The 27,572-nt window shown below is 38.6% G+C and overlaps 3 protein-coding genes across 4 annotated transcripts; all 3 read left to right on the plus strand.

Annotated features, from left to right (window-relative positions):
• The first annotated feature begins 309 nt into the window (after window positions 1-309).
• Window positions 310-3,244, plus strand: LOC139641504 (SLAM family member 9-like). The gene is made up of 4 exons (XM_071515925.1): window positions 310-395; window positions 1,643-1,954; window positions 2,039-2,317; window positions 3,144-3,244. The coding sequence occupies exons 1-4, from the start codon at window positions 347-349 to the stop codon at window positions 3,242-3,244; spliced, it is 741 nt and encodes a 246-aa protein (XP_071372026.1). The 5' UTR covers window positions 310-346.
• Window positions 3,245-15,347: 12,103 nt separating this feature from the next.
• LOC139641510 (SLAM family member 9-like) lies at window positions 15,348-20,631 on the plus strand. 2 transcript variants are annotated; one of them, XM_071515935.1, is made up of 5 exons: window positions 15,348-15,471; window positions 17,424-17,735; window positions 17,820-18,104; window positions 18,564-18,611; window positions 18,997-19,110. In XM_071515935.1, exons 1-4 carry the CDS (start codon window positions 15,423-15,425, stop codon window positions 18,587-18,589), a joined length of 672 nt encoding a protein of 223 aa, XP_071372036.1. In that variant the 5' UTR covers window positions 15,348-15,422; the 3' UTR covers window positions 18,590-18,611; window positions 18,997-19,110. The 2 variants fall into 2 exon arrangements, with proteins under 2 accessions (XP_071372036.1, XP_071372035.1); XM_071515934.1 differs by lacking the exon at window positions 18,564-18,611 and having other exon boundaries at window positions 18,997-20,631.
• A 379-nt stretch (window positions 20,632-21,010) lies between these two features.
• Window positions 21,011-24,861, plus strand: LOC139641511 (SLAM family member 9-like). The gene is made up of 4 exons (XM_071515936.1): window positions 21,011-21,117; window positions 21,872-22,180; window positions 22,265-22,549; window positions 23,449-24,861. The coding sequence occupies exons 1-4, from the start codon at window positions 21,069-21,071 to the stop codon at window positions 23,574-23,576; spliced, it is 771 nt and encodes a 256-aa protein (XP_071372037.1). The 5' UTR covers window positions 21,011-21,068; the 3' UTR covers window positions 23,577-24,861.
• Window positions 24,862-27,572: the final 2,711 nt, after the last annotated feature.

Here is a 27,572-nt window from a genome sequence, read left to right on the forward strand (position 1 = left end):
TTGCATTAAACACAGTAATGTTAAACGCGTAATTTCTGAGCATGTAAAAAATAAAGCGTGTTTTTGAAACTAAAACAAGATTTCTTGATGAATGCTGCGCAATTGATCACATTTCATTTAATATTCAGTTCTTCCTCTAAAATTCAGTTCAGACAGGAACTGGCTTGAATAGAGAAGTTACTTGTTTACACGATAAACAGAAGGAAATGCAGAATGTTCTTTTATCACTTTCACAAACCACTGACCCTACAGTGTGGTTATGAGAGCAGAGCAGAACTCAGTACATCGGTTCAACAGCTAGTCTTCCTTCACCACACAAGAGACATCTACACAGTGAGACTCTATAATGTCGATCTTTCTGATACTGGGACTGCTGGTCTGCATAGAATCACCAGGTAGGATGAGAATCCTCCATCTGTTGAAATGTCATGAACAGATATTATAGCAACGATACCTGAGCAGGCTTTCTTTACTGTGATTATTGGTGTGACGGTGATGATAATGGCATGAGGCGCGGCACTGAGCGCCGTGGGCAGAACTGAAGAATCCATAATCACAAAAAAAAATAAAAAATCCACAAAGGTACATATATTCTAGTAAAATTTAGTTAAGTTAAACACATGCAACTGAAGTGTAGAATTTCAATTAGATTTCATTTAATTTTCTTCTCTGCTCAATTTCAAATATAATGTTGGACTTGGGAGATTTGGAATCCAAGAAGATCAAAAACTTTGGGAGATTTTGTTTTGTTACAATTTTGAAGAAAAGCATGAAGAAATATTGACTTATTTTTGTTACTGCCTTGGCAGAGCCAGTAATTATAGGTTGGCTTTAAGATAATTTGCTTTTTCATTATTCCATCTACTTAACCTAAACAGGAGAAAGAAGGGACTATGAAGTGTTTTTATTTAGAAGAAAAAAAGTGATGCTTTATTCATAATGAGAGACGCATTTGCTAAAAACAAACTCATTGGGTCCGGCAAGGTAGTGACAGAAAAAACTCTTAAACTCATTAATATTGCTATTATTATTATTATTAGTAGTAGTAGACTATAGCACTTTGTTGTTTTACAAAGTCTTAAAAAGTGCTTTACAAAGACAAAATAACAGTTCAGTTCAAGCTAATATATGATACAACAAAACTTTGTCAGATCTCAGCAGCTCAGTTTTTTTTGTTTTTTTAAAGACACACATCATACACAGGATAAACAACGACACTGCACATAAAACACATACTCACACCACATCCAATTACACATAAACATCCGAACAGCACATAGCACAGGGACCCCCACCTTGCGCCAAGCCCCCCTATTGCACTCTCCAGCTGAAATGTTAATTTTACACGTCACCATTATAATTATTGCACAGGGGTTCCTGATTATTAAGATGTGAACATGCTGTAATGAAGGCCAGCAAGAGCAACAAAAACACAAGAATACAGATTCTTCAAAAACCAACAGCTGATCTCTTGACTATGAGAAGTTTGACTTATCATCCCTGTCTGTGAGGTTCAGTGCTGTGAGCTGTGTGTTAAGTGATGATTCAGTTTGACAGAAATAAAAAGTGTTTTAACACTGAATACTGACTATATAACCATACATGTGATTTTGATCATGTTATCTGTCTATTAATTTTACAGGGTCCAGTGCTGTGAGCCGTGTGTTTGTGCTGAAGGGAGAGGATGTACGTCTGGAGGTCCAGAAACCTGATCTTCTGAAAGGGGACTTTCATTTGTTTTCATGGACATTCAAAAGCAAATACAATGTAGTGCGATTATTTAATAATAGAGAACCAATAGTCTCTAACAATTACACAGGAAGGGTTGAGCTTCCTATTAGAAATTACTCTTTGCGATTGAAGAACCTACAAGAAGCCGACAGTGGAGTTTATACTGCAGAAATGATTGGGGAGGAAAAGCATACAGTTGCTGAATACAATGTCACAGTTCAAGGTAGGTTCCTTAAGGTTTCAGACTTTGATAGAGAGAAGTACCTGCTGTCCTGTTTCTAAAAGCCTTCAAACCTCTGTCTTCCAGAGCGAGTGTCTCCAGTTAACCTGACAGTGGGCTCTGTCTCCTCCAGCTCAGACTCCTGTAACCTCACTGTCACCTGCAGCGCTCAGGACTCTTCCATCAGCAGCACTGTTACATGTGACAATCAAACCTGCTCTCAGGAGGGAGGAGAGAGGTCAGAGGTCACAAGCTCTGCTGCCTCCCTCTATGTCTACCTGTCCAATGGCTCAATCATCTGTAACCATAGCAACCAGGTCAGCTGGACTGAGGACATGAAGGAGATTGAACCTCTCTGCCATCAAGGTAAGACAGAAAGACAGATCAACACACTGGAACCACAGATTTGAGTTTTAGTTTTATTTCTTGGAGGCAGAGCTGCTCTGCCTCCAATGTTGTGTTTAGGTTATTATAGGGGGAACTTTGGGGCTTTGGTAAATAAATAAATGACAAAGCCCTTCAACTGCACTGTCAAAGTTAGTGACAGCATCATCATGTATCAGGCTCTGGCTCAAGGGCCCCCTGAGCTCTTGGGCCCCTGGGCCTGTGACCGGTAGGCCCGTTCAGTAAACCACCCATGATTACACTGCGTGGGTGCCAGTCCCGAGTCCTTCCATCCAAACAAAACCCCTCTTGCTTAAACTCTCTCTCTCACACACACAGATTGAACTGGAAATTGAACTGAATGTATTGGAACATGTGTAAATGAATGACACTATTTTTGTTTATGGACTGATAAGAGGATGAGCAGAAAAAAGAAAGGACTGGGAAAATATTTGAACTTGAACGGTTCCCTTTGTTAATAGACTAAAACGAAAACATTTAAAAGTCTCCTCTTAAATTGGAAATTGGTAAATTAAGGACATTTTCTGTTGTGCTTTGCATCTATACAATATATTATTTGAATTGAATAACTTGGGTCTTTGTTTCTCTGTTCTGAATCCTGGGTAGTTTTTGTGTATAACCTGTTAAGAAACATTTTCATTCATGTATATCTAGTAGTGGGAGGTCTTTTGAGCTTAGTTACTCTATTGACAGATTTTACCTGTCTGGAGCCCTTTCTATTAAATAGGCATTGTAGGTTGACCACCGCTACAAGAGTTATAATGAAATAATCTACTTTCCTGCTCAGTTTGTCTGGTGAGGACCGTCCTGCTGTCTGTCGGTCTCATCATCATGGTGTCGGCCGTCATCAGCGTCCACCTCCTGGACCGGCGCAGAAATCAAGAGTGAACCAACGATTCTCCACCGACCGAACTTTCATCTCCCTATTTACATTTTACATTGTAGGCATTTAGCTGACTCTCTCACCGAGAGAAACTTGCAGTGAGTGAATTCCAAGATCGACAGTAAAAGCAACCAGTTGTGAAGGAATGTGAGGGTCAGAGCTGCAGTACGCTGAAAATACCTAACAAAATATTCCTGTGACTGTTGAATGATCATGTGTGATAGAAAATGATAAATAAAAGCACGAAAGGACCACAGAAAGGACAGCAGTATAGTCTTACCCCAGAACTACACAGCATGCGTATCCGACCTTGTTGCGGCCCAGTTGCAGCACGGCAGTTTAAGCTGCTAGGATTTTCTAGGATTTTACCTATGGGTACGTGAACACGGTTATCTAGTTTTGCTTATTGCTCCATAAACAACCCAAGTTGTACCGTGAGGAACATTACTGTACTGTAATAAACCAGCCTGGAAAGGGCTCTACACGACACAACTCAGGAATATGGAAAAATAGATACGTCTTTATTTTATTTAGAAAGCCTAAAATTCATAGGAGGAAATAACGAGTGAATCACAAGAGTCCCCAACCACACCTAACATGGGTGTTTCTATCCACTGCCTTTAGGCAAACCTAACCCTAACCCTAACCCTACAAACCCTGATGAATCAACACAGCACTCTTAGGATTCCACACAGCACACGTGAAAGATCGCACACAATGCATGCGAATACACCGCAACCCATGAACTCCACACTACAGGGCTACCCACAGCGCTCTGGTTATGCATGCCAAATAGAGGCAGTGAGATGAATCCCCAATCCTAGGGTAGTTTGGCCACCCACAATAACCCTCCCAGTTTTCCTCTCAAATTGTCGCAACCTAACAAAAGACAGACAAGGGTTGGGAAGGGATACAAAGATTACACATACGCTAAACACAAATTAAATAATAAGGGTTAAAACTTAACTCACTCTGCTGGCGAGACCTTCCCCCGGGGTCTGAGCTTGTAGCACCGTCCGACTCCCCGGGGAAACAATGACACATAAAGCTAGTCTAGATGAGAGGTAATCCACAATCATTTCGTTATGCATCTTTGTTTTATTTTGTCTCCATCTTTATTGCTAAGGGCTCATTGCTGGGGTGTTTCTGCACTGCACTTCCCAGAGATCACCTTTTTCCTTGGATTTTCTGTTGATGCAGTTTGAGTGTCTGCAGGTGGCGCTCTTTCCTTTGTTCAGCCATGGTGGCTATCGCTGCTCATGTTAACTACCCAGTTCTTCTTCAGGTTATTCAAAACAAACTGCTGTTGCTGATGCTGGAAATGTAAAATGCATCACTTCCTGTGATCAAGAGGATTTTTTCTTGGAAAGAGCTACCAGACAGCGGGTGTTTGGATCAGCAAATGTAAAAAGCTTTCATGAACTGGGTACAGGTTGAATTGTGATTGTGTTATATCAGTCATTGATAGAGAATAGCAAAATGGACATTTGTTTATATGAAAATGATGCAGATAATTACTTTAACATCAAAGGTGGTCGAACATTTGCAATCAGCAGATCTAAATTTTGGGAAAGTCTTCCAGGAGAAATACATTTGCAAATTCTCATTTATATAAACTCATTTATATAAAATAGCATTTTGCTTGCTATAGAAAATTTCTCAATTTACTTGTTGGGAGTCTAATATGTTTTATGCTTAATGGCTGTTAATGGAGTAAGCAATGCATTAGAACTGTTAATTTGTGTTTTGTCCTTTGTAATTGTTCAGAAAAGTACTATTCAACAGAGCTATTATCGTCATAATTTGTTTTCCTTTTCTTTATATTAGTATTATTATTAGTGGTAGTAGTAGCATTTGTTGTAGTAGTAGTAATATATTAATTGATTTTTTTATTTTTTTGCGTATTATGTTTTCGTCTCTGAATTGCGTTGTTTAATTAGCAAATTATTCTCATGTTAAGTGCCTCATTTGAATAAACATATATACACATTTCTTTACAGAAAACTCATTCATGTCTTTACAGGGGCAAATGTGAATAGTGTCCATTAAATTACTATATTGTCTTGTCTTCTGATAATAAAAATATGTATTTGTATAGACAGTAATAGACAAGATTTTGATCTGTGAGCAGTACATGTATGGAGTGTTGACTGACTGTGGTTTAAACAGGAAAGAGAATAAACGTCCACAGGCTAAAGAACAGCACTTTAATATTCAATTCAATTCAATTAAAAAACTTTATAACACAATTAAAAGGGGCTTGCGCAGTTGGACATAAAATACAGTCACAAACAACACGAAGAATAAAGTGCAGATTGGCACTATGTGCAAAATGTGCAAATAAATGCAAGTTAAAAATGATCCGGCATGAGGTTTCCTCATAAGTGGGGACGGGCTAAGGAGGAGTGTGTGTGTGTGTGTGTGTGTGTGTGTGTCATGCATTCATATACATATATTGTATTCTATTCTATTGTAATACATTGAATTGGATTATTTGAACCTAACAACTTTTTATACAGAGCATGAAGTACAGCATGAGATACCATTTCACAAAGCCACATTTAGCACAATGTGGAATATGCAATTTATAGAAATGTAAACACTGGCAATCCACACAGGAAATTAGTGCAAGTACAGTACATGGACTCATTACTCATGACTTTCAAGGCCTGACAGACCTTCCAAATATAGTTCAATCAGGAGAGACAGGTGAAAGAAGTAATGATACTTGGTGTGTCACTGTGCTATTGGATAGATGTGACCAGCTGATGTGAACAGGTGATGCCCGGGAAAAGACGCAAGGAAATAATGAGTGAGCATGCGTGAGAGATATGAATGGTAGTATAGAATGAGAAGTAAAACTACAGCATAAGCTTCTTCCTGACTGAACCTTCGCTAAAGCTCCATTATACAAGCTCTCCAGGTTGGTTGTTGCCTCTCGTCTCAGTGGGTCCCATGGGTGCTGTGTGAGGCTCTACTGCGCTGTAGCTCGTGGATGGAGCAGTGACTGAAGCGTCAGATGGATGATCCTGATCCACAAATTGTTCTCTAATGGGTTTCTGAAGGAAAACACATAACATTGTTAGAATGTTGTATGGTATTTTCTATATTTGTTGATGGTAAGAAATGCATTAAAAAACACCAGCCTTATCCTTTAATACGCAGGTTAATATGCTGGAATAAAGCCATTGTAAAGTGTTACCTTTCTTTTCCTTTAACTTGACTGCTTAATTTAATGTTCTAAACATTTGAAAATGTTCACTTATAGTGAATGCTCATGTGTTTTATACTCTAAAGCACTTCAGCCTCAGGAACTACATCCATGCTCCATAAGACTCAGAGTTTATTCTATGTATTTCCATCAACCAACTGTATAGCTGCAACCTACTGCATGCCACACTGCGTAGTGATAAAATGCTCTTTTGTATTTATGTCTATTAGTATTATGTCTATTCCACTATTGTATGTCCTTCACTGTCCTCTTGCACTACATGTGATGTCCTGTTGTCCCTGTCCCATGTGTGTTTGTATGATATATCTCTCTGCAACATCAAGACAAATTCATAACTCTTATTCTAATGTTGAAAAGACTTCTTTTTTTCTATTCCTTGAAATCAGTGCTTAATTGGTAAATTATCAAAGTGACTGGGAAAGTGTTATTAAAAAACTTTGAGTCTTACCTGGGAAGAAAGCGATCTTTCCCACGTTTAGATAGCACATCCAACTCCTTTATAATCAAAGAGGCAAGAGAAATGACATTTTCTCCAATATGGGACCTTTAACTATATGGGGTTTAGTAGATTCTAATTATATTATCATTTTAATTGTATTACCTAATACAGAGAGGGAGGATTGTGGGTATGGGAGAGTATTCACTCTGCCACAATCCTGAATTCCCATGTAAATGTATCAGGTTTTGCAGATTTTAATTTTTATTCTGTGTTGAAATGATGCACACTGGTACTTACGTGTTCCGCACTTTCGACAACAGCAAACAATTGCGATTAAAAGTAGGCAACCACAGACAACAGATGCCACAATTACAATGATCATCATCTGGTCATCTGGATTATGATCTGTAAATAAAAACAAAACAAGATTGAAAATGTAGATCTACTTCAAATCACCCAGCAGAATAGAGAGCATGCTACAGTAGCTTCATATCTTGCAAGCCTGTGTTGGTGATTGCAGTTTTAATTTTTACAAATATTCCTCTGTGGCAGAGCTGCTCTGGAAGCAGAAATAATCTCATTGGTTGAGTTCATTTCAAACCTTTATTTAAACTCGAATAACCATTGAGGTTGCCCTCATTTACAATGATGTTGAGTTACAAACAAGTTAAAAGTTTAAAATAAATAGGACAAGACATAGATGAGAATAAAGAAAATCAATTAAAACAGTTACACATTGAGGCAGGGAGGTTTGTGACTGCTGATAGATTTAGCAACTTTTAGACTCCTGGTGACTTTATTTCTCAAAAGCAACAAAATTAGCTACAAATTTAACAACTTTTTCTGACCATTGGGAAAAATATGAATTTGTTGACTCAAAAAACTGCTTGTCAACTCCAAACAGGTCTGATCACAGCTTCCCATACACAGTGTAAACCCCTGCTGCTGCTAAGAGCTGGAGAGCAGAATTGGTGTATTTTATTTATTAAACCTTTAACCAGGTGAGTCCCATTGAGATTACAAGATCTCTTTTTCGAGGGAGCCCTGGCCAAGATAGCAGCAATACAGAGTTTCAAACAACATACAAGCAAACATTAAAAGCAAATAAAACAAAACACACAGTAGCAACTCACAGAATTATATGCCTAAAAGACAGACAGAAGGAAACGGGTCTAGCTAAGGAAGCAATTACAAATTCCAATTGAATTTGCCTCCAAACCCTTCACTACATTTTTGAATGCCCTAATTGGGATCAGCTCATCTAGCTGCAAATCTGTCTGCAAGTGGTTCCAGGCTGCAGGGGCGGAGAACATAAAGTGCATGTACAACAGATCACCATAGTCAAGCAAGGGAAGGAACGTAGCCTCAACCAATTTTTTTCCTGGCAACATAGGAAAAGCAGGATTTGTTTCTAAAATAAAAACCAATAGCAGCCAATAGCTTTGGAAAAGACTTGGAAACCCTACATTAGACTGAAGCCCAGTGAAAAAGGCAAAGGGTCAGAGAGGAGGAAGCTAATATTATGAAGCCGAGTGCTCAGCTGCTAATCTAGCTGTCTAGCCATACTATCGTGAAAGTAATTAATTTTTTAAAGTTCAAAATTATTGCCATTTGTATTTTTATTTCAATTTTGACCAGAGTCCCTTCTTCGTCATTCAAGTTTGCCATTGTCATTGTGAAAAACTGTGGTCCTTTGTCTCCGCCCATAGATGTTAAACTCATCCAAGAGCAGCTCTGCCTCCAAGAGATATTTGTCAAGCTAAAACTCAAATCTGTGGTGTCAGCATGTTGAACTGTCTTTCTGTCTTACCTTGATGGCAGAAAGGTTCAATCTCCTTCATGTCCTCGCTCCAGCTGACCTGGTTGCTATGGTTACAGATGATTGAGCCACTGGACAGATAGACATAGAGGGAGGCAGCAGAGCTCTTGACCTCTGACCTCTCTCCTCCCTCCTGAGAGCAGGTTTGGGTGTCACATGTAACAGAGCTGCTGATGGAAGAGTCCTGAGCGCTGCAGGTGACAGTGAGGTTACAGGAGTCTGAGCTGGAGGAGACAGAGCCCACTGTCAGGACAGCTGGAGACACTCGCTCTGGAAGACAGAGGTTTGAAGGCTTTTAGAAACAGGACAGCAGGTACTACTCTCTATCAAAATCTGAAATGTTAAGGAACCTACCTTGAACTGTGACATTGTATTCAGCAACTGTATGCTTTTCATCCCCAGACATTTCTGCAGTATAAACTCCACTGTCGGCTTCTTGTAGATTCTTCAATCCCAAAGAGTAATCTTCAGTAGAAAGCTCAACCCTTTCTGTGTAACTTTTGTGGATATTTGGTTCTCCATTAGGAGGTAATCCTACCACAGTGTATTTGCTTTTGAATGTCCATGAAAAAAAAAAAAGTCTCCTCTCAGAAGATCAGGTTTCTGGACCTCCAGACGTACATCCTCTCCCTTCAGTACAAATAGACCGTTCGCAGCACTGGACCCTGTAAAATTAATAGACAGATAACATGATCCAAGTCACATGTATGGTTATTTAGTCAATACTGAATGTTAAAACTCTTTTTTTATTTCTGACAAATTGGATCATCACTTCTTTGACAGCTATAGAAAAGAGAAGGAGTGGTTGAGATTCCCTTGGAGTGAGCAGGGAGCCAAAGGACTTTGACTCTTTTTGTAGCACACCAACCACTACGTTATTATCATCAATATGTTGATTGGTGCTTACTGTGATTTTTAGCTTTGCTATATTTTCACACCCAAAAGAATTTGTTTAACAGTTGAAAACTAACCTAATCTATTCACTTTTGCTAGTTTTAAACCCTTGAATCCTCTCTCCTTGCTCTCCCATGCTGTGTGTTCTACTTCTTGTTATTAGTAGTATTAGTAGTACTTGTAGTAGTATTGTTTCCTTTGTTTTGAGGTGACATGTTACTTATAAACCCCTTGGCTTTTTTATCCTATCTGCAAAAATCTGTTTTTTCTTCCCTTTCTGTACTTTACCACTGTATTTTATCACTTAGCTTCTGTGTTTTATCACTGTGCAGATACACCTTACTTAAAAAATACAACAAACAGTATGTATAGCTGTATCCTTACAAAAATCAATAGGTCCCGTCAGATTATTCAACATTACAACAGCACTATTTGCTACAAGTACGGAAATAATGACCATAAAAAAATAATAACAAAATTTAAAAAAAAAACACATTGAGCACTAAAGAATATAATAAATGGATGCACCTAAGACAGAAGTCCCTGGTGTGGTTCTCTCATTTAGTGACATGAAAATGATCTCTCAACTGAAACATTTACTGCACTTTGCACTTTTTGCATGAAACCTTTCATCCTCGTTTTTTTTTTTTTCCAAGGAAATTATTTTTTGTAAACTTGCATTAAACTGATGAGCAGCACTGAACTGGTTGAACCATAGGTAACTCATCATCAACAAACATAATGTAACTACCATGAACTCTTTTGTTTCATCATTTACCAAAAACTAATACACAGTTTTAGTCAAATATTTCTCAAACAAGATTACATAATTTTGCACTAATATAAGTATCATAATGATTTATTATTAGATAGCAACTCATAATTATGAGATGCTAAGTGATCATTTATGAAATACTATCTCATAAATAATATTCACAATAAGTTTACGTTGTTGTTAACAATTTATCCTTTTTCTTTTGTTTATTTTTTTGTTATTTTTTTCTCTCGTGGTGATTTTTCTGTAATCTGTAATTGTGTTTTGTGTGGACCCAGGAAGACTAGCTGTTACCTTGGTGACAGCTAATGGGGATCCTAATAAACTAAACTAATAATGAGATACTAAGTCATAATTATGAGATGCTAAGTCATAATATTGAGACAAAAATATTAATCTTAAAAATATTATCAACATTATGAGATAAAATCTTATAGTTATGACTTTATATCTCATAATTATGACATACTTATGAACTGGGCGTTGGCTTTGTATCTTGGATGCAGATACTGTCTCGTTAGCTTGATATACTGGTCTTCAGATGGTCAGATGATTTAGGTCTGCCTGGTCTTGCTTTGGATGAAAATTAGGCTACTTGGTTTGTGAAAATCTCTCCAGCGTGCGTTGCAGCCTACTGCCTCCTTACACTTTCAATTTAGCTGCAGTTTGGCGTTAGGATCGTTTTTCAGCACTAAAGAGAACAATCTGGGCCCGAACTGCTTCAATACGCTTTTTTTTACATTGTTAAGAACACCTGGGAAATATTTTTCAGTGGAAGTCCTTTTCAAAGTTAAAGCACTAGCACAGTGGCAATAATGCATAGAGGGCCATATTAATCTAATCAATTAGTTAAGACCAAAATAATTCACACTGTGTATTAGGAGCATATATAGACCATGGGCACGTTCAATCTGAAAACGGTGTGCACCGTTTTGCTACGGTTTCCAGGTTCAACGTCTTGTTTCCTCGAAATGGTGTGCAACGGGCTTTGAGGTACGTTGTCTCTCGTTTGGTGGCTGTGTCAGAGGTGTTACCCAATCAGCAGCGACGTGTCCATAAACCCGGTCTGAGTGCCACCTCAGAGTGGCACTCAGACCATCTCAGGACATTCTGATGTGGAATTTCAAAATTAAAGCAGCTGGTAGCACAGATCACAGATCAGATACATGTGTCCCCCAAACTATCTGTAATCGGGAGATAAGGGAGAGGGGCATAGGAATAACGGTCTCGGCTGGGCCTTCTTCTCCACCTCTGAGGTGGCCTGCTATCCTGAAAACAGGAGGTTTCCTTTTAATATCAATCTGAATTGAGAGGGGACACAGTTTATATATGACATTTTAGAGGGCTTTAATTTTGAAATTCCACATCAGAATGTCCTGAGATGGTCTGAGTAACACTCTGAGGTGGCCTGCTATCATCCTGAAGTGAAATTGGTCTGTGAAAACAGGACGTTTCTCAATGACACTCTGAGGTGGTGTACTGTCATTTTGGAGTCAGATTGGTCTTTGGAAATGTATTCTTTATTAAGTTTGACTAATTATTCACACAATTGAAATGAGAAAGCCTCAATTTTCAAAGCCTCAACTTTTCTCTGAAATACAATTTGCAGGCAGTAGTTATTTATTTTGATTAATATTTATGTTATTTATTATTTAATAATTATTATTTTTGTTTTATGTATGTATGTTATTTATTTATTTATGTATTTATGTATTCTTTCATTACTGACAGACAGACTGACTGATCATTGAATGTATGTGATGTCAGGTTCACGTCCTATCACGTTCACCGGAACATTACTTTTATTTTGAAATGAATTCTTACACGCTCTTACCGTAATGTCTGGTATATACGCGTACCGCAAAACAACGTGGGGGCTAGTTTGACCGTGTTTTCGAAGTGGAGGCTGGGTTGACCGCAGTCCTCCTACCAAGTATCCTGCCCATGAGTGCCCAGCCAACGCCCGCTCGTTTGAAAATAAACTGGATGAAGAAAGAGCCAGGTTGACGACACTCACTTTTTACGGAAACCTGGCTGACTGAAAATGTTCCAGATGCAGCGACAGAGTTACAGTCCTACTCCATCTACCTTCACTGGTTCTGGTAAGAGCAAAGGTGGAGGAGCAGACTCACCGGCAGCACACAGCTTGCAGCAGGACACCGTCATCAGGACCCAGTAAACTGCACACCCAGATGCAGCATTCATCGTCGCGGGCGACTTCAACCACACTCCGGATCAAGTATACAGCATCACTGGAGATGCCTACGAAGCTGCTGCCCCCCCTTCGGCCGCTCCAATCACATCTCTCTGTCCTTGCATTAATTAAATTATTAATTATTAAATTATTGTACAGAAAATTTGACTAGGAGCGGTAAAGGTTTCCAGACCGAATTTTGCCAATCTGACAAGCTTTCTGGATTCCTTGAACCCTTCTTCTGTTAGGCGGGGTTTGTTTGGCTTGTCTTAGTTGATTTTGTAGGGAGAACTTCTTCTTCTTCTTCTTCATTTGGGAATTTCAGCGGTTTCGATGCTTCAAGGCGTAATTACCGCCCTCCACCGGTCAGAGACGGTTTGAGTGCGGATACTGCCACTCTTCTTCTACGCCTCTTCCCTGTGCGGCGAGCTGGAAAACGTGCTCTTTGCTGCCCCCTGTGGCCGCTGGAAAAAAAAAACACACCCCTTTGCATCTGGACAGTGTGTGGAATGAGCAGATGCAAGGGGGGGGGGGGAAGCAAAGAGCACGTTTTCCAGCTCGCTGCACAGGGAAGAGGAGTAGAAGAAGAGAAGGTTAAAAAAGGATAAAAAAAAAAATAAAAAAAACTCTTGGTTTTTAATGCAAGGACCCGGGGGGCTAGCTGCCCCTGTGGGTAAGAGAATCAAAGTGTGGTCTGAAGATGTATGTTAAGAGACTGTTTTGCATGCACCAGTTGGGAAGGGTTTAAAGCTGGAGCCACACCAACGGACCCTGATAAACATAGAAGAATATGCCACACGTGTGACCAGTTACATCAGCACCTGCATTGATAACATAGTACCCACGTTACCCATACGTACATACCCCAATCAAAAGCCCTGGATAAATAATCAGGTACGGTCCATGTTGCATTCCCCAAGCTACTGCTGGCACACAGGAGCCAACACTAACAGTCTCCTCTGCTGAAGTATACAAGACCCTGAGGAGAGTTAACCCGTGCAAGGAAAATACCCGGACGGGCCCTTAATGTGGGTGTGCATCAGAACTAGCAGATATCTTAACTGCTATCTTCACCCTATCCCCTACCCAGGCCAATGTCCCCACCTGCTTCAAGACAACCACTATCATTCCAGTCCCAAAGAAAAACCCAGTGACTTGTGTGAAGGACTATAAGCCACTAGCACTCACTCCAATTATTATGAAGTGTTTCCAGAGAGTAGCGAAGCCGGCCCAGAACGTCACGGGAACGGACCTCCCATCGCTACGGGACATCTATGACACAAGGGTCCGCAGAAGGGCCCACAGCATCATCAAGGACTCTATCCACCTGATACAAAAACTTCTCACACTCATGCCGTCTGGTGGAAGACGCAAACGTAAGACTAAATGTTGATCATGTCTGTGACGGATTTTACCTTGTTAAATGGCAATTTTTTACATTTTTAGCTGATTCTCTTTTTCCAGAGAGACTTACAATGAGTACAACAATAGAAAAAGCTTAAAGGTGAAGATGAAAGATGAATAAGACCATTTTAGGAAAAGTCATGGACTGAAAGCCCAGTGGGGTTGTTTTGAGCAAAGTTGTATATATTTTAAAATGCAAAAAAGGTATATAAAAAAGGCCCTTTTGAGTTTTTCAAGTTCATTTGTGTTCACTGAATTATAGACTCAATATATACTCAATATAGACTTTGTGTCACCTGACCTGCAGGGAGTTAGACTGCAGACTCTCAAGCAGGAGACCCAAGTTTGATTCCTGGCAGAGATGCTTTGGTGCTAAACTAAGCTCTACCCAGTTCATGAAAGCTTCTATAGTTGCTGTTTTAAACACCTGGTGTGTGGTAGGAAGTTAGCAGTGCAAGTCTACTCTTCATTAGACCTGATCAGAACTGATCGTTTGTTGATCTGTTTTGTCCTTTTTTAGTTGTCCGCATTATAGTTGTTAAGAAAAGTGAATTGAACAGAGCTGTTATCATCAATATTGTTCTTTTACCTTCTCTCCTTGTTAGTACCATTATTATTAGTAGTAATATACAGTATGTTGTAGTAATAATTTAGTTGCAGTATTTGATTTGTCTTTGTGTTACTGTGTTTCCTTCTCCGAACTTTGGTGCTTCATTAGCAAATCATTCAGTTAAGTGCCTCGTGAACAAATATCTTATCTCTCTCTCTCTCTCTCTCTCTCTCTCTCTCTCTCTCTCTCTCTATCTCTCCATATATATATATATATATATATGCGTATATACGTATACATGCTGTATTTCCTGTAAGGAATTAATGTCTTCACGGAGACAAATGTGCATAAAGTGTCTAGTAAATTACTATATTGTCTTGTGTTCTGATAATAAAAATATGCTTATCTATACAGTGTAATAGACAAGTTTTTGATTTGTGAGGAGTACATGCAGGAAGTGTAAAGCAGTAAAGAAGTTTGTCTCCCTGTATAGAAAAAGGTTTGAATTAAATGCAGTGATGTTGCAAACCTAATTTATGAGCATGTAAACAATAAAGTATGTTTTGGAAACTAAAACTAGATTTCTTGATGGATGCTGTGCAATTAATCACATTTCAGTCTTCCTCCACAAAGCTCAAGCATTAATACAACAGTCTGTTCAGATAGGAACTCTTGAATAAAGAAGTTACTTGGTTTGCATGATAAAGACGACGCTGAACACATGCAGAATGTTCCTGTGGTTTAGACCGGAAAAACACAACCTTCTAACCACTGACCCTGCAGTGTATTTATAAGAGCAGAGCAGAACTCACATCGGTTCAACAGCTAGTCTTCCTTCACCACACAAGAGACATCTACACAGTGTGAGACTCTATAATGTCGATCTTTCTGATACTGGGACTGCTGGTCTGCATAGAATCACCAGGTAGGATGAGAATCCTCCATCTGTTGAAATGTTATGAACAGATATTATAGCAATGATACATGAGCAGACTTTCTTTACTGTGATTATTGGTGTGACGGTGATGATAATGGCATGAGGCGCGGCACTGAGCGCTGTGGGCAGAACTGAAGAATCCATAATCACAGTAAAGAAAGTCCACAAAGGTACATTTACATTCTAGTAAAATGTTGTTAAGTTAAACACATGCATATGCAACTGAAGTGTATTATCAGAATTTCATCTATGTTTTTTTCTCTGCTCAATTTCAAATATAATGTTGGAGGTTTGGTATGCAATAAGTCCAAAAACTTTAGGAGATTTTGTATTATTCAAATTTTGAAGAATTGCATGAAGAAATATTAAGTTATTAGTGTGCCTGCTTTGCAAGGCAAAGGAGCACACTCTTAATATTGCTCATACTTATTATTATTATTTTTTTTATTTTTATTCTTCCTTGCAAAACTTCGGGTAACTAGTCTCGCAGCGTAGCCGCGACACCCCTCAAAATACATCGAAACGTGCGCCTTGAACGGGAATCAAGTGCTATGACTTTTCTTAGAGATTGTACGTAAAGTTTTCGCACGAAGTGCGAAAACGTGCGATCTCGGCCCATTGAAATGCATGGAGAATCGGAAAAAAAATCGCAGAAATTCATCAAACCGGCCCCTCTTTGGAGCCACGCCACTCGGTCATACTTTGTCGCAGAAACATGATTAAAAGTTTACACGGGTCACAAGACTTTGAACTCTGTTGGTCTAAAGACACTTTTCAATAGCGTCTACGGTTTTTACGCAATCGCAATTTACGTTTTATAAGACTTTTGGACAGTTTCAGATTTTATAATGGGTGTGTATTGCGCGGAATGTTCAGACCTAGAGCACGTGATGTCGTCACACACTCTAGCTCCACGCCTTCAAGTTTGATCAGAAATCTTCCAAACATTATCATCTTAGTCCCACAGCTTCCACTCTACAAGCAAGATTTATACACCAAATTGTAGGCATTTTTGTCCTCTCTCACCCAATGTTACTTCCATTGAAATAGGACCCACGGTTTTTGAATAAATCGCCCAAAAGGGCAGGTAGTGCCGTCCGACACTCCCATCCGCTTCCATGTAATTTGACCGCTCAAACCCAGAGTGAGAAGAAGAAAAGGAGGTGATTTATATTTTATCACAGCTCCTTTTTTTAAAATCATACTGACACATGTCATACATCAGTGTCGCCAGTGAAGTCTTGGGACGCTCAAAGTGAAAAAACATTTTCGATGCGAGCTTTACTTTTCGAGATACAGGGATTTGTTCGGGGACAGTCTTGGCTTATTGTGAGTGCTAATGAAACATTAGTTCAAAGTTTCCCGCCACAGGGGGGCCTGTATCCATAGCAACTAGTGACTCGGTCTCTGGGCAGAAATTCTCACACCTGCCCGTGATTGGCTAGGTCGACAGTTAATACTGTTTAATACTGTTTAATACTGTCATACTGTTTGTGTTTGTGTGTGTGCGAGGGATGGAGATGCGCACCAAGCAGCAGGCACACTCAAAATTTCCTGAAATTTTCTAGTTTCTGTTACTGCCTTGGCAGAGCCAGTAATCATGGGTTGGCTTTAAGATAACTTCGCTTTTTCAGTGTTTTTATTACGAAGAAAAAAGTGATGCTTTATTCATAAATTCATATTATTATGTGAGAGACACATCTGCTAAAAATAAACTCATTGGGTCTGGCAAGGTAGTAACAGAAAAAACTCTTTAACGTATTGTTATTGTTATTATTATTGTTATTATTATTATTATTATTATTATTAGCAGTAGTAGTATAGTAGAATATAGGTGATGATTCAGTTTGACAGAAATAAAAATGTGTTTTAACATTCAGTATTGACTAAATAACGATACATGTGGCTTTGATCATGTTATCTATCTATTAATTTTACAGGGTCCAGTGCTGTGAGCCGTGTGTTTGTGCTGAAGGGAGAGGATGTACGTCTGGAGGTCCAGAAACCTGATCTTCTGAGAGGAGACTTTTTTTTTTTTTCATGGACATTCAAAAGTGAAAACACTGTAGTAGGATTACCTTATAATGGAGAACCAAATTTCTACAAAAATTACACAGGAAGGGTTGACTTTTCTACTGAAGATTACTCTTTGAGATTGAAGAATCTACAAGAAGCCGACAGTGGAGTTTATACTGCACAAGTGATTGGGGGTAAAACCCACAGAGTTGCTGAATACAATGTCACAGTTCAAGGTAGGTTCCTTAACGTTTCAGACTTTGATAGAGAGTAGTACCTGCTGTCCTGTTTCTAAAAGCCTTCAAACCTCTGTCTTCCAGAGCGAGTGTCTCCAGCTGTCCTGACAGTGGGCTCTGTCTCCTCCAGCTCAGACTCCTGTAACCTCACTGTCACCTGCAGCGCTCAGGACTCTTCCATCAGCAGCTCTGTTACATGTGACAATCAAACCTGCTCTCAGGAGGGAGGAGAGAGGTCAGAGGTCACAAGCTCTGATGCCTCCCTCAATGTCTACCTGTCCAGTGGCTCAATCATCTGTAACCATAGCAACCAGGTCAGCCGGAGCGAGGACATGAAAAAGATTGAACATCTCTGCCCTCGAGTCCCTGGTAAGACAGAAAGACAGACTGACATGCCGACACTGCAGATTTGAGTTTTAGCTCTACAAACATTTCTCAAGGCAGAGCTGCAGTGGAGACAGAAACAATCTGATTGGTTGAGTTATTGGTAGTTATTGGTTTGTCACTGTGACAAACACACATGCGGTCATAGTAACTCGTTCCTTTGTTTCTTTTTAGAGGTGACATGTTTTTACAAGCCCTTGTTCTTTTTTAATCATCTCATCTGCACAATCTGCACTTTGATTTGTGTTTTAGAATTTTTATCTATGCAAATAATTCAGAGAACAAAAATATCCCAATTAAACAGAAGTAGTGTTACTTTGCTGACATTTTGTTTAAAGGGACATTAAATAATCTATGACCTTTATCATCCTCTATCAGCCACCAGTAGGAGTTGCACATCTGATCCTTGTTAGTGTCTTGAAATATGTTTTGTTCAAAAAACAGAAAACGGGATGGAAAATGAGTTTTGAAAGCCAGAAATCTCAGCACCAGGTGAAGTTATACCCTATAAACCCCAGCATGTTATGGTCATTTGCTATGAGGCAGTAAGAATCAACCTTGGTGTAAAAATCTACTTGAGTGAAAGTAAAAGGTAGCTCATTAAAAAAATGTACTCAGAGTTAAAGTTACTGGGTTGCTTCTTTACAAAAGAGAACAGCTGTCAAAACATACTTAAGTAAACGTAAAATGACTGATTTAAAAAAACTGTACAAAAAGTTGAAAAAAGTTTACAAAAAGTACAACTGCACAAAAACTCATTTACAGTAACTGGAATGTCTGTAATTGATTATTTCCTCCTGTGCTGTAGAGTCAGAGTCTCTGCCGGAGCGTCAGTGTTGTAATGAAGTAACCTGCTGTCCTGCTTGTTGTGCTCCAGGTTCAGAGAGAGTCTCTGGGATCTCAGTTTGTCTGGTGAAGACCGTCCTGCTGTCTGTCGGTCTCATCATCATGGTGTCGGCCGTCATCAGCGTCCACCTCCTGGACCGGCGCAGAAAGCAAGAGTGAACCAACGATTCTCCACCGACCGAACTTTCATCTCCCTATTTACATTTTATACTGTTGGCATTTAGCTGACTCTCTCATCCAGAGAAACTTGCAGTGAGTGCAACAGTAGTTTAATGTTAAATTCCAAGATCATCGACAGTATAAGCAACCAGTTATAAAGAATGTGAGAGTCAAAGTTGCAGCACCTAGAAAAAGCCTAACCAAATATTCCTGTGACTGTTAAATGATCATTTATAATATAAGTGCTAGATAAGTAAATAAGAGTTCAAGAGCGGTAGAAAAGACCAAAGAAAGGACAGAATCTACAAAGCTCTCAATATCTCAATATTTTGTCTCCATCTTTCCAGTTATATCCAGGTATATCCAGTTCATGAAAGCTTCTACAGTTGCTGTGTTAAACACCTGGTGTCTGGTAGGAAGTCAGCAGTGCAAGTCTACTCTTCATTAGGCAAGGCAAGGCAGCTTTATTTGTATAGCACATTTCATACACTGGGGCAATTCAAAGTGCTTTGAACTGATCAGAACTGAGCGTTTGTTGATCTGTTTTGTCCTTTTTTAATTGTCCGCCTTATAGTTGTTAAGAAAAGTGCAATTGAACACAGCTGTTATCATCATTATTGTTCTTTTACCTTCTCTCCTTGTTAGTACCATTATTATTAGTACTAGTATATGTTGTCGTAATACAGTAATTTAGTTGCAGTATTTGATTTTGTCTTTGTGTTACTGTATCTCTATATGCGTATACATACTGTATTTGTTTACAGAAAACTAATTAATGTCTTCACAGAGACAAATGTGCATAAAGTGTCCAGTAAATTACTATATTGTCTTGTCCTCTGAAAAATATGCACATCTGTAAAAGAAAACATTTTGATTTGTGAGGAGTACATGCAGGAAGTGTAAAGCAGTAAAGAAGTTTGTCTCGCTGTATAGAAAAAGGTTTGAATTAAATGCAGTGATGCTGCAAGCCTAATTTATGAGCATGTAAACAATGAAGTGTTTTGGAAACTAAAACTAAAACTAGATTTCTTGATGGATGCTGTGCAATTAATCACATTTCAATCTTTCTCCACAAAACTCAAGCATTAATACAACAGTCTGTTCAGATAGGAACTCTTGAATAAAGAAGTTACTTGGTTTGCATGATAAAGACGAGGCACTTGTGAAAAATCGATTAATAGTGATATTTGAAAAGCACCATATACCTTTGATTCCATGATGCCTCCTACTGATGCAACACTGAGAAGCAGCAGGAGACATTCAATGCTGTTGTTTTTTTTTATATTGCTCTTCTCTTTCTTCTTTCTTTCTTTTTTTTTTTTTCTGTGGTCTGTGGCTCAGTGACCACAGCTAACTTACAGCTAACTCTGGTGCAACATGTTGCATGGTCCCTGTCTACTGAATAAATACAAATAAAGACGGCTATCATTGATAGCAATTATCAAAGTCAGCTATGAAGAAATGCAGAAATAAATACTCTTTAGCACTTGACCTTTCTTATGTTTTTTTTTTTTATACCCTTTTATATTTATAAAGGCCTTTTTTGTATCCTGAAGTTAAAGTATAAAGATGTGTGTCTCCCTGTACAGATGAAGGTTTGAAACACAGAAATGTTAAAAGTGTAATTTCTGAGCATGTAAAAGAAAAAGCATGTTTCTGAAACTAAAACAAGATTTCTTGATGAATGCTGTGCAATTAATCACATTTCAATCTTCTGTGAAAAGTCAGTTAAGACAGGAACTGGCTTGAATAGAGACGTTATTTGGTTTGCATGATAAAAAGAAAGTGAATGCAGAATGGTCTTGTGGTTTAGACCGGAAAAACATCACTTCCACAAAGCGCTGACCTGACAGTAACTTTATGAGAGCAGAGCAGAACTCACATCGGTTCAACAGCTAGTCTTCCTTCACCACACAAGAGACATCTACACAGTGAGACTCTATAATGTCGATCTTTCTGATACTGGGACTGCTGGTCTGCATAGAATCACCAGGTAGGATGAGAATCCTCCCTCTGTTGAAATGTTATGAACAGATATTATAGCAGCGATACCTGAGCAGGCTTTCTTTACTGTGATTATTGGTGTGACGGTGATGATAATGGCATGAGGCGCGGCACTGAGCGCCGTGGGCAGAACTGAAGAATCCATAATCACAGTAAAGAAAGTCCACAAAGGTACATTTATATTCTAGTAAAATGTTGTTAAGTTAAACACATGTGCAACTGAAGTGTAGAATTTCAATTTGATTTCATCTATGTTTTTTTCTCTGCTCAATTTCAAATATAATGTTGGAGTTTGGTATGCAATAAGTCCAAAAACTTTAGGAGATTTTGTATTATTCAAATTTTGAAGAATTGCATGAAGAAATATTACGTTATTTCTGTTATTGCCTTGGCAGAGCCAGTAATCATGTGTTGGCTTTAAGATAACTTAGCTTTTTCAGTGTTTTTATTACGAAGAAAAAAGTGATGCTTTATTCATTAATTCATATTATTATGTGAGAGACACATCTGCTAAAAATAAACTCATTGGGTCTGGCAAGGTAGTAACAGAAAAAACTCTTAAACGTATTGTTATTGTTATTATTATTGTTATTATTATTATTATTATTATTAGCAGTAGTAGTATAGTAGAATATAGGTGATGATTCAGTTTGACAGAAATAAAAATGTGTTTTAACATTCAGTATTGACTAAATAATCATACATGTGACTTTGATCATGTTATCTGTCTATTAATTTTACAGGGTCCAGTGCTGTGAGCCGTGTGTTTGTGCTGAAGGGAGAGGATGTACGTCTGGAGGTCCAGAAACCTGATCTTCTGAGAGGAGACTTTGATTTCTCATGGACATTCAAAAATGAAAACACTGTAGTAGGATTACCTTATAATGGAGTACCAAATTTCCAAAGAAATTACAGAGGAAGGGTTGACTTTTCTACTGAAGATTACTCTTTGAGATTGAAGAATCTACAAGAAGCCGACAGTGGAGTTTATACTGCAGAAATGTCTGGGGATGAAAAGCATACAGTTGCTGAATACAGTGTCACAGTTCAAGGTAGGTTCCTTAAGGTTTCAGACTTTGATAGAGAGTAGTACCTGCTGTCCTGTTTCTAAAAGCCTTCAAACCTTTGTCTTCCAGAGCGAGTGTCTCCAGCTGTCCTGACAGTGGGCTCTGTCTCCTCCAGCTCAGACTCCTGTAACCTCACTGTCACCTGCAGCGCTCAGGACTCTTCCATCAGCAGTTCTGTTACATGTGACACCCAAACCTGCTCTCAGGAGGGAGGAGAGAGGTCAGAGGTCACAAGCTCTGATGCCTCCCTCAATGTCTACCTGTCCAATGGCTCAATCATCTGTAACCATAGCAACCAGGTCAGCCGGAGCGAGGACATGAAAAAGATTGAACATCTCTGCCCTCGAGTCCCTGGTAAGACAGAAAGACAGACTGACATGCCGACACTGCAGATTTGAGTTTTAGCTCTACAAACATTTCTCAAGGCAGAGCTGCAGTGGAGGCAGAAACAATCTGATTGGTTGAGTTGTTGGTAGTTATTGGTTTGTTAACATGACAAACACACATGTGGTCATAGTAACTTGTTTTTTTGTTTCTTTTTAGAGGTGACATGTTTTTACAAGCCCTTGTTCTTTTTTAATCATCTCATCTGCACAATCTGCACTTTTTTGATTTGTGTTTTAGAATTTTTATCTATGCAAATAATGCAGAGTACAAAAATATCCCACTTAAACAGAAATAGTGTTACTTTGCTAACATTTTGTTTAAAGGGACATTAAATAATCTATGACCTTTATCACCCTCTATCAGCCACCAGTAGGAGTTGCACATCTGATCCTTGTTAGTGTCTCTAATTAGTTTTGTTCAACAAACAGAAAACGGGATGGAAAATGAGTTTTGAAAGCCATAAATCTCAGCACCAGGTGAAGTTATACCCTATAAACCCCAGCATGTTATGGTCATTTGCTATGAGGCAGTAAGAATCAACCTTGGTGTAAAAATCTACTTTAGTGAAAGTAAAAGGTAGCTTATTAAAAAATGTACTCAGAGTTAAAGTTACTGGGTTGCTTCTTTACAAAAGAGAACTGCTGTCAAAACATACTTAAGTAAACGTAAAATGACTGATTTAAAAAAAAACAGTACAAAAAGTTGAAAAAAGTTTACAAAAAGTACATCTGCACGAAAAGCTTCTCATTTACAGTAACTGGAATGTCTGTGATTCATTATTTCCACCTGTGCTGTAGAGTCAGAGTCTCTGCCGGAGTGTCAGTGTTGTAATGAAGTAACCTGCTGTCCTGCTTGTTGTGCTCCAGGTTCAGAGAGAGTCTCTGGGATCTCAGTTTGTCTGGTGAAGACCGTCCTGCTGTCTGTCGGTCTCATCATCATGGTGTCGGCCGTCATCAGCGTCCACCTCCTGGACCGGCGCAGAAAGCAAAAGTGAACCAACGATTCTCCACCGACCGAACTTTCATCTCCCTATTTACATTTTATACTGTTGGCATTTAGCTGACTCTCTCATCCAGAGAAACTTGCAGTGAGTGAATTCCAAGATCGACAGTACAAGCAACCAGTTGTGAAGGAATGGGAGGGTCAGAGCTGCAGTACGCTGAAAATACCTAACAAAATATTCCTGTGACTGTTAAATGATCATGTGTGACAGAAAATGGTAAATAAAAGCACATGAGAGAGGTAGAAAGGACCAAAGAAAGGACAGAAGTGCAGTGTTAGACCGACAGATAAAGCTCTTTTGACTATTACTAGTCTAGATTAAAGAGATAATCCACACAATCATCTTTGTTTTATTTCGTCTCCATCTTTGTTGCTCAGTGCTCATTGCTGTGGTGTTTCTGCACTGCACTTCCCAGAGATCACCTGTCAATCAAACAGTGTGGCCAGTACTGTGACGTCTTTTTCCTTGGATTTTCTATTGATGAAGTTTGAGTTTTTGTAGGTGACTACCCAGTTCTTCTTCTGTTTATTCCAATCAAACGGCTGTTGCTGGTTCTGGAAATGTGAAATGCTTCACTTCCTGTGATCCAGAGGATTTTTTCCACTGCTGACTGCCTACCAGACACCAGGTGTTTGGAACAGGAAATGTAAAAAGCTTTCATGAACTGGGTACAGGTTGAATTGTGATTGTGTTATACCAGTCATTGATAGAGAATAGCAAAATGGACATTTGTTGATATGAAAATGATGCAGATAATTACTTTAATGTCAAACGTGGTCAAGCATTTGCAATCAGCAGACCTAAACTTTGGGCCAATCTTCAGGAGAAATACATTTGCATTTTGCTTAAGTTTTCTCAATTTACTTGTTGGGAGTCCAATATGTTTTTTGTTTTTGTGTTTGTTCATTTTGCTGATCAGGTCTTAATGAGCTATGGTTAATGGAGACAGCAGTGCAAGTCGCTTCATTAGAACTGATCCTTTGTTAATGTGTTGTGTCCTTTTTTAATTGTCCACTTTGTAATTGTTAAGAAAAGTACTACACAACAGAGCTATTATCATTATAATTTATTTGCCTTTTCTTTGTTTTACCATTACTAGTGGTAGTAGCATTTGTTGTAGTAGTAATATAGTAATACATTTTTTTTTTATTTTTTTGCATTATGTTTTCTTCTCTGAATTGCACTGCCTAATTAGCAAATCATTCTTATGTTAAATGCCTCATTTGAATAAACATGTATACATATTTCTTTTCAGAAAACTAATTAATGTCTTTATAGGGTCAAATGTGCATAACTTGTACATTAAATTACTATATTGTCTTGTCTTATGGTAATAAAAATATGTATAACAGTAATAGACAAGATTTTGATCTGTCAGCAGTACAGCAGGAAGTGACTGACTGTGGTTTAAACAGGAAAGAGAATAAATGTCCACAGGCTAAAGAACAGCCCGCTAACCCATAGTTAGTAAACAGTGCACATGAATAGCGACCAGTGCTATTCTACAGGGACAAATCTCCCATTAAGTCCATAGTTTACCATATTGTAAGACAAGCTTAGGGTTGCTGAGGGACAGTTAAAAAATTAAAGTCTCTGAGTCTGAGTGTGCAGCATCTTGTCTGCCCTCCAGGTCTGAGAAATGTTTTATTCTCAAAATGATTAATGGAGCCAAAGAAAAAAGTAGTATGCAACAGATTAACATGACTTTTACAGTATATGACTCCATATGTTGTACATGTGGACTTTTTTGTAAACATTACAGAAATAATAATAATGATAATAACTTTATTTATATAGCACTTTATCAAAACAGAGTTACAAAGTGCTTCACAGCAGCAAAAGAAAGTAATAATAGTAAGAGGAAGGATACAAAACAAAGTAAAATAAACAGGCAGGTCATTCCACCCTGACGAAAAGTCGCTGTAGTGAGTGGAGACGATACATGATAAAGTAAAAAATAGTTAAAAAGCAACAGATATTTAAGATAAATAAGCAACATTCCCATAAACACGAGTTATGCAAAAGCAAGTCTAAGTATGTTTTTAAGAGAGATTTAAAGGAGGACAAAAAGCTAGCCTGATGTCCTCAGACAGGTCATTCCAGAGTCTAGGAGCCCTGATGAAGAACACCCGGTCACCCTTGGTTTTCAGCCTGGATTTTGGAACGACCAAAAAAGCTCTACTCGCCGATCTGAGGCTGCGCTCGGGCTAATATGGGGTTAAAAGGTCAGCAATGTAACCAGGTGCTAGCCCAACACGCGCCTTAAACGTAATCAATAAAATCTTAAAATCAATCCTAAACTGAATGGGAAGCCAATGGAGGGAAGCCAAGATGGGAGTGATGTGTTCTCTCTTCTTGGTCCGTCTGAGGATTCTGGCTGCAGCGTTTTGGAGTAGCTGTAATCTAGCAAGACTCTGCTGGTTCAGACAGGTGTACAGGGAGTTACAGTAGTCAAGACGAGAGGTGATAAATGCATGAATAACGATTTAAAGCGTCTTAAAAGATAAAAATGAGCTAATTTTAGAAAGCCTACTGAGTTGTAAAAAGCAAGACGGCACAACTGTCTAAACATGCGTATCTAAACTGAGATTGTTGTCAAAGATGACCCCTAGATTTCTGCAGTTTGGGGTTCAGGGACAGTGAACCAAGTAGCTTTGTAATTCAATCTCTAGCAGCATCAGGACCAATAAGAATAACCTCAGATTTGTCTGCGTTCAATTGCAGGAAACTATATGACATCCAGTTTTGAAGGTCTAAAAGGCAGTCATGGAGTGTATCTAACTGCTTTATGTTATTTGGGTTAAAGGATAGGTACAACTGTGTGTCATCTGCATAACAATGAAAACTTATATTATGTTTATTATGTTTGCGTAAGATATGCCCCAGGGCCAGCATATAAATGGAAAATAAAATTGGCCCCAGGGACAGAACCCTGGGTTACCCCACAGGTCATCTTTGCACAGGAAGACCTTGAGTCACCAATGGCAACACTAAAAGTCCTATCAATTGAAAACAATACCAGAGATGTCAATTCAGTGTTTAAGACGATCAAGCAGAATAAAGTGATCAACGGTATCAAAAGCAGCGCTGAGGTCTAAAAGAACTAAAATTGTGGTTTTCCTGTATCAGAGGCTAAAAGCAGATCTTTTATCACTTTGAGACGGGCAGTCTCAGTACTGTGGAGAGCTCTAAAACCGGACTGAAACTTCTCAAAGAGACCATTCCATTCATAAAAGTAGTCACCAGGTCAGCCACTATTTTTTCCAGAATCTTGGATAAAAAAGGGAGTAAAACAGACCTATATTGTAAATTACAATGGCAAAACCTTTTAAAGATTTTATGACCATATTTTTTTTTTACCATTTTTTAATTGTCTAAATTCCCCTCTCCTTTACATTCTTCCTACACACAGTCAGCATAGTTGGAGATACTGGGGCTCGTTTTCCTCCCTTCAGAAGATTCATTCTTGTACAGTATGAATAACAACTTCCACAGACTTTAAAATTGCCCAAGCGAGATAATCCATCACAGTAAACATGAAGCCTTAATTTGGTTTGTGTTTTATCGTTATTTCATCGTGCAGAGATGAGTGTTTCATATCGGTGCGTTATGTCACTGGCAGCCACAGGAAGAGATGGAAGTCTCCGCCAGGAAATAATCCCTTAAAAACTTGCCTTACTAACCTTATTTGTCACATCCATGTCTTCTTATTTTGAGCGTCTGTGTTGGGACAGCAGTCAATTTCAAGATGGGTTTGACAACATATCAACTTTACATTAAATTAGGTTTGTCTTTAAAAACAACAAAAAATGACTAAATGTTAAAAAATCTAATTGCATACAACATGTATTTTGAAATGACTGAGGACATGACGTAGACATAGACAGTAGGAAATGGGTTATAACTCCAAATGACAAATTCTCCTTTAAAAACTTTGAGATTGAGAGGATTACAATGGAGAATCACAATGTCTGTTAGCAAGGTATC

This window comes from Centroberyx affinis, unplaced genomic scaffold (assembly GCF_046629955.1).
Source record: "Centroberyx affinis isolate AG114_WGS23_722 - 3 ecotype Tasmania unplaced genomic scaffold, CSIRO-AGI_Caff_v1 ptg000380l_1, whole genome shotgun sequence".
In the NCBI taxonomy this organism is placed as follows: Eukaryota; Metazoa; Chordata; class Actinopteri; order Beryciformes; family Berycidae; genus Centroberyx; species Centroberyx affinis.

Excerpts from the sequence above, each read along its gene's own strand:
- LOC139641504 (XM_071515925.1), top strand. The coding sequence starts at position 347 with ATGTCGATCTTTCTGATACTGGGACTGCTGGTCTGCATAGAATCACCA. Across the intron at positions 1,955-2,038 it reads ATACAATGTCACAGTTCAAG|AGCGAGTGTCTCCAGTTAAC; the intron begins GTAGGTTCCTTA and ends TCTGTCTTCCAG. Across the intron at positions 2,318-3,143 it reads TGAACCTCTCTGCCATCAAG|TTTGTCTGGTGAGGACCGTC; the intron begins GTAAGACAGAAA and ends TTTCCTGCTCAG.
- LOC139641511 (XM_071515936.1), top strand. The coding sequence starts at position 21,069 with ATGTCGATCTTTCTGATACTGGGACTGCTGGTCTGCATAGAATCACCA. Across the intron at positions 22,181-22,264 it reads ATACAGTGTCACAGTTCAAG|AGCGAGTGTCTCCAGCTGTC; the intron begins GTAGGTTCCTTA and ends TTTGTCTTCCAG. Across the intron at positions 22,550-23,448 it reads TCTCTGCCCTCGAGTCCCTG|GTTCAGAGAGAGTCTCTGGG; the intron begins GTAAGACAGAAA and ends GTTGTGCTCCAG.
- LOC139641510 (XM_071515934.1), top strand. The coding sequence starts at position 15,423 with ATGTCGATCTTTCTGATACTGGGACTGCTGGTCTGCATAGAATCACCA. Across the intron at positions 15,472-17,423 it reads GGTCTGCATAGAATCACCAG|GGTCCAGTGCTGTGAGCCGT; the intron begins GTAGGATGAGAA and ends TTAATTTTACAG. Across the intron at positions 17,736-17,819 it reads ATACAATGTCACAGTTCAAG|AGCGAGTGTCTCCAGCTGTC; the intron begins GTAGGTTCCTTA and ends TCTGTCTTCCAG.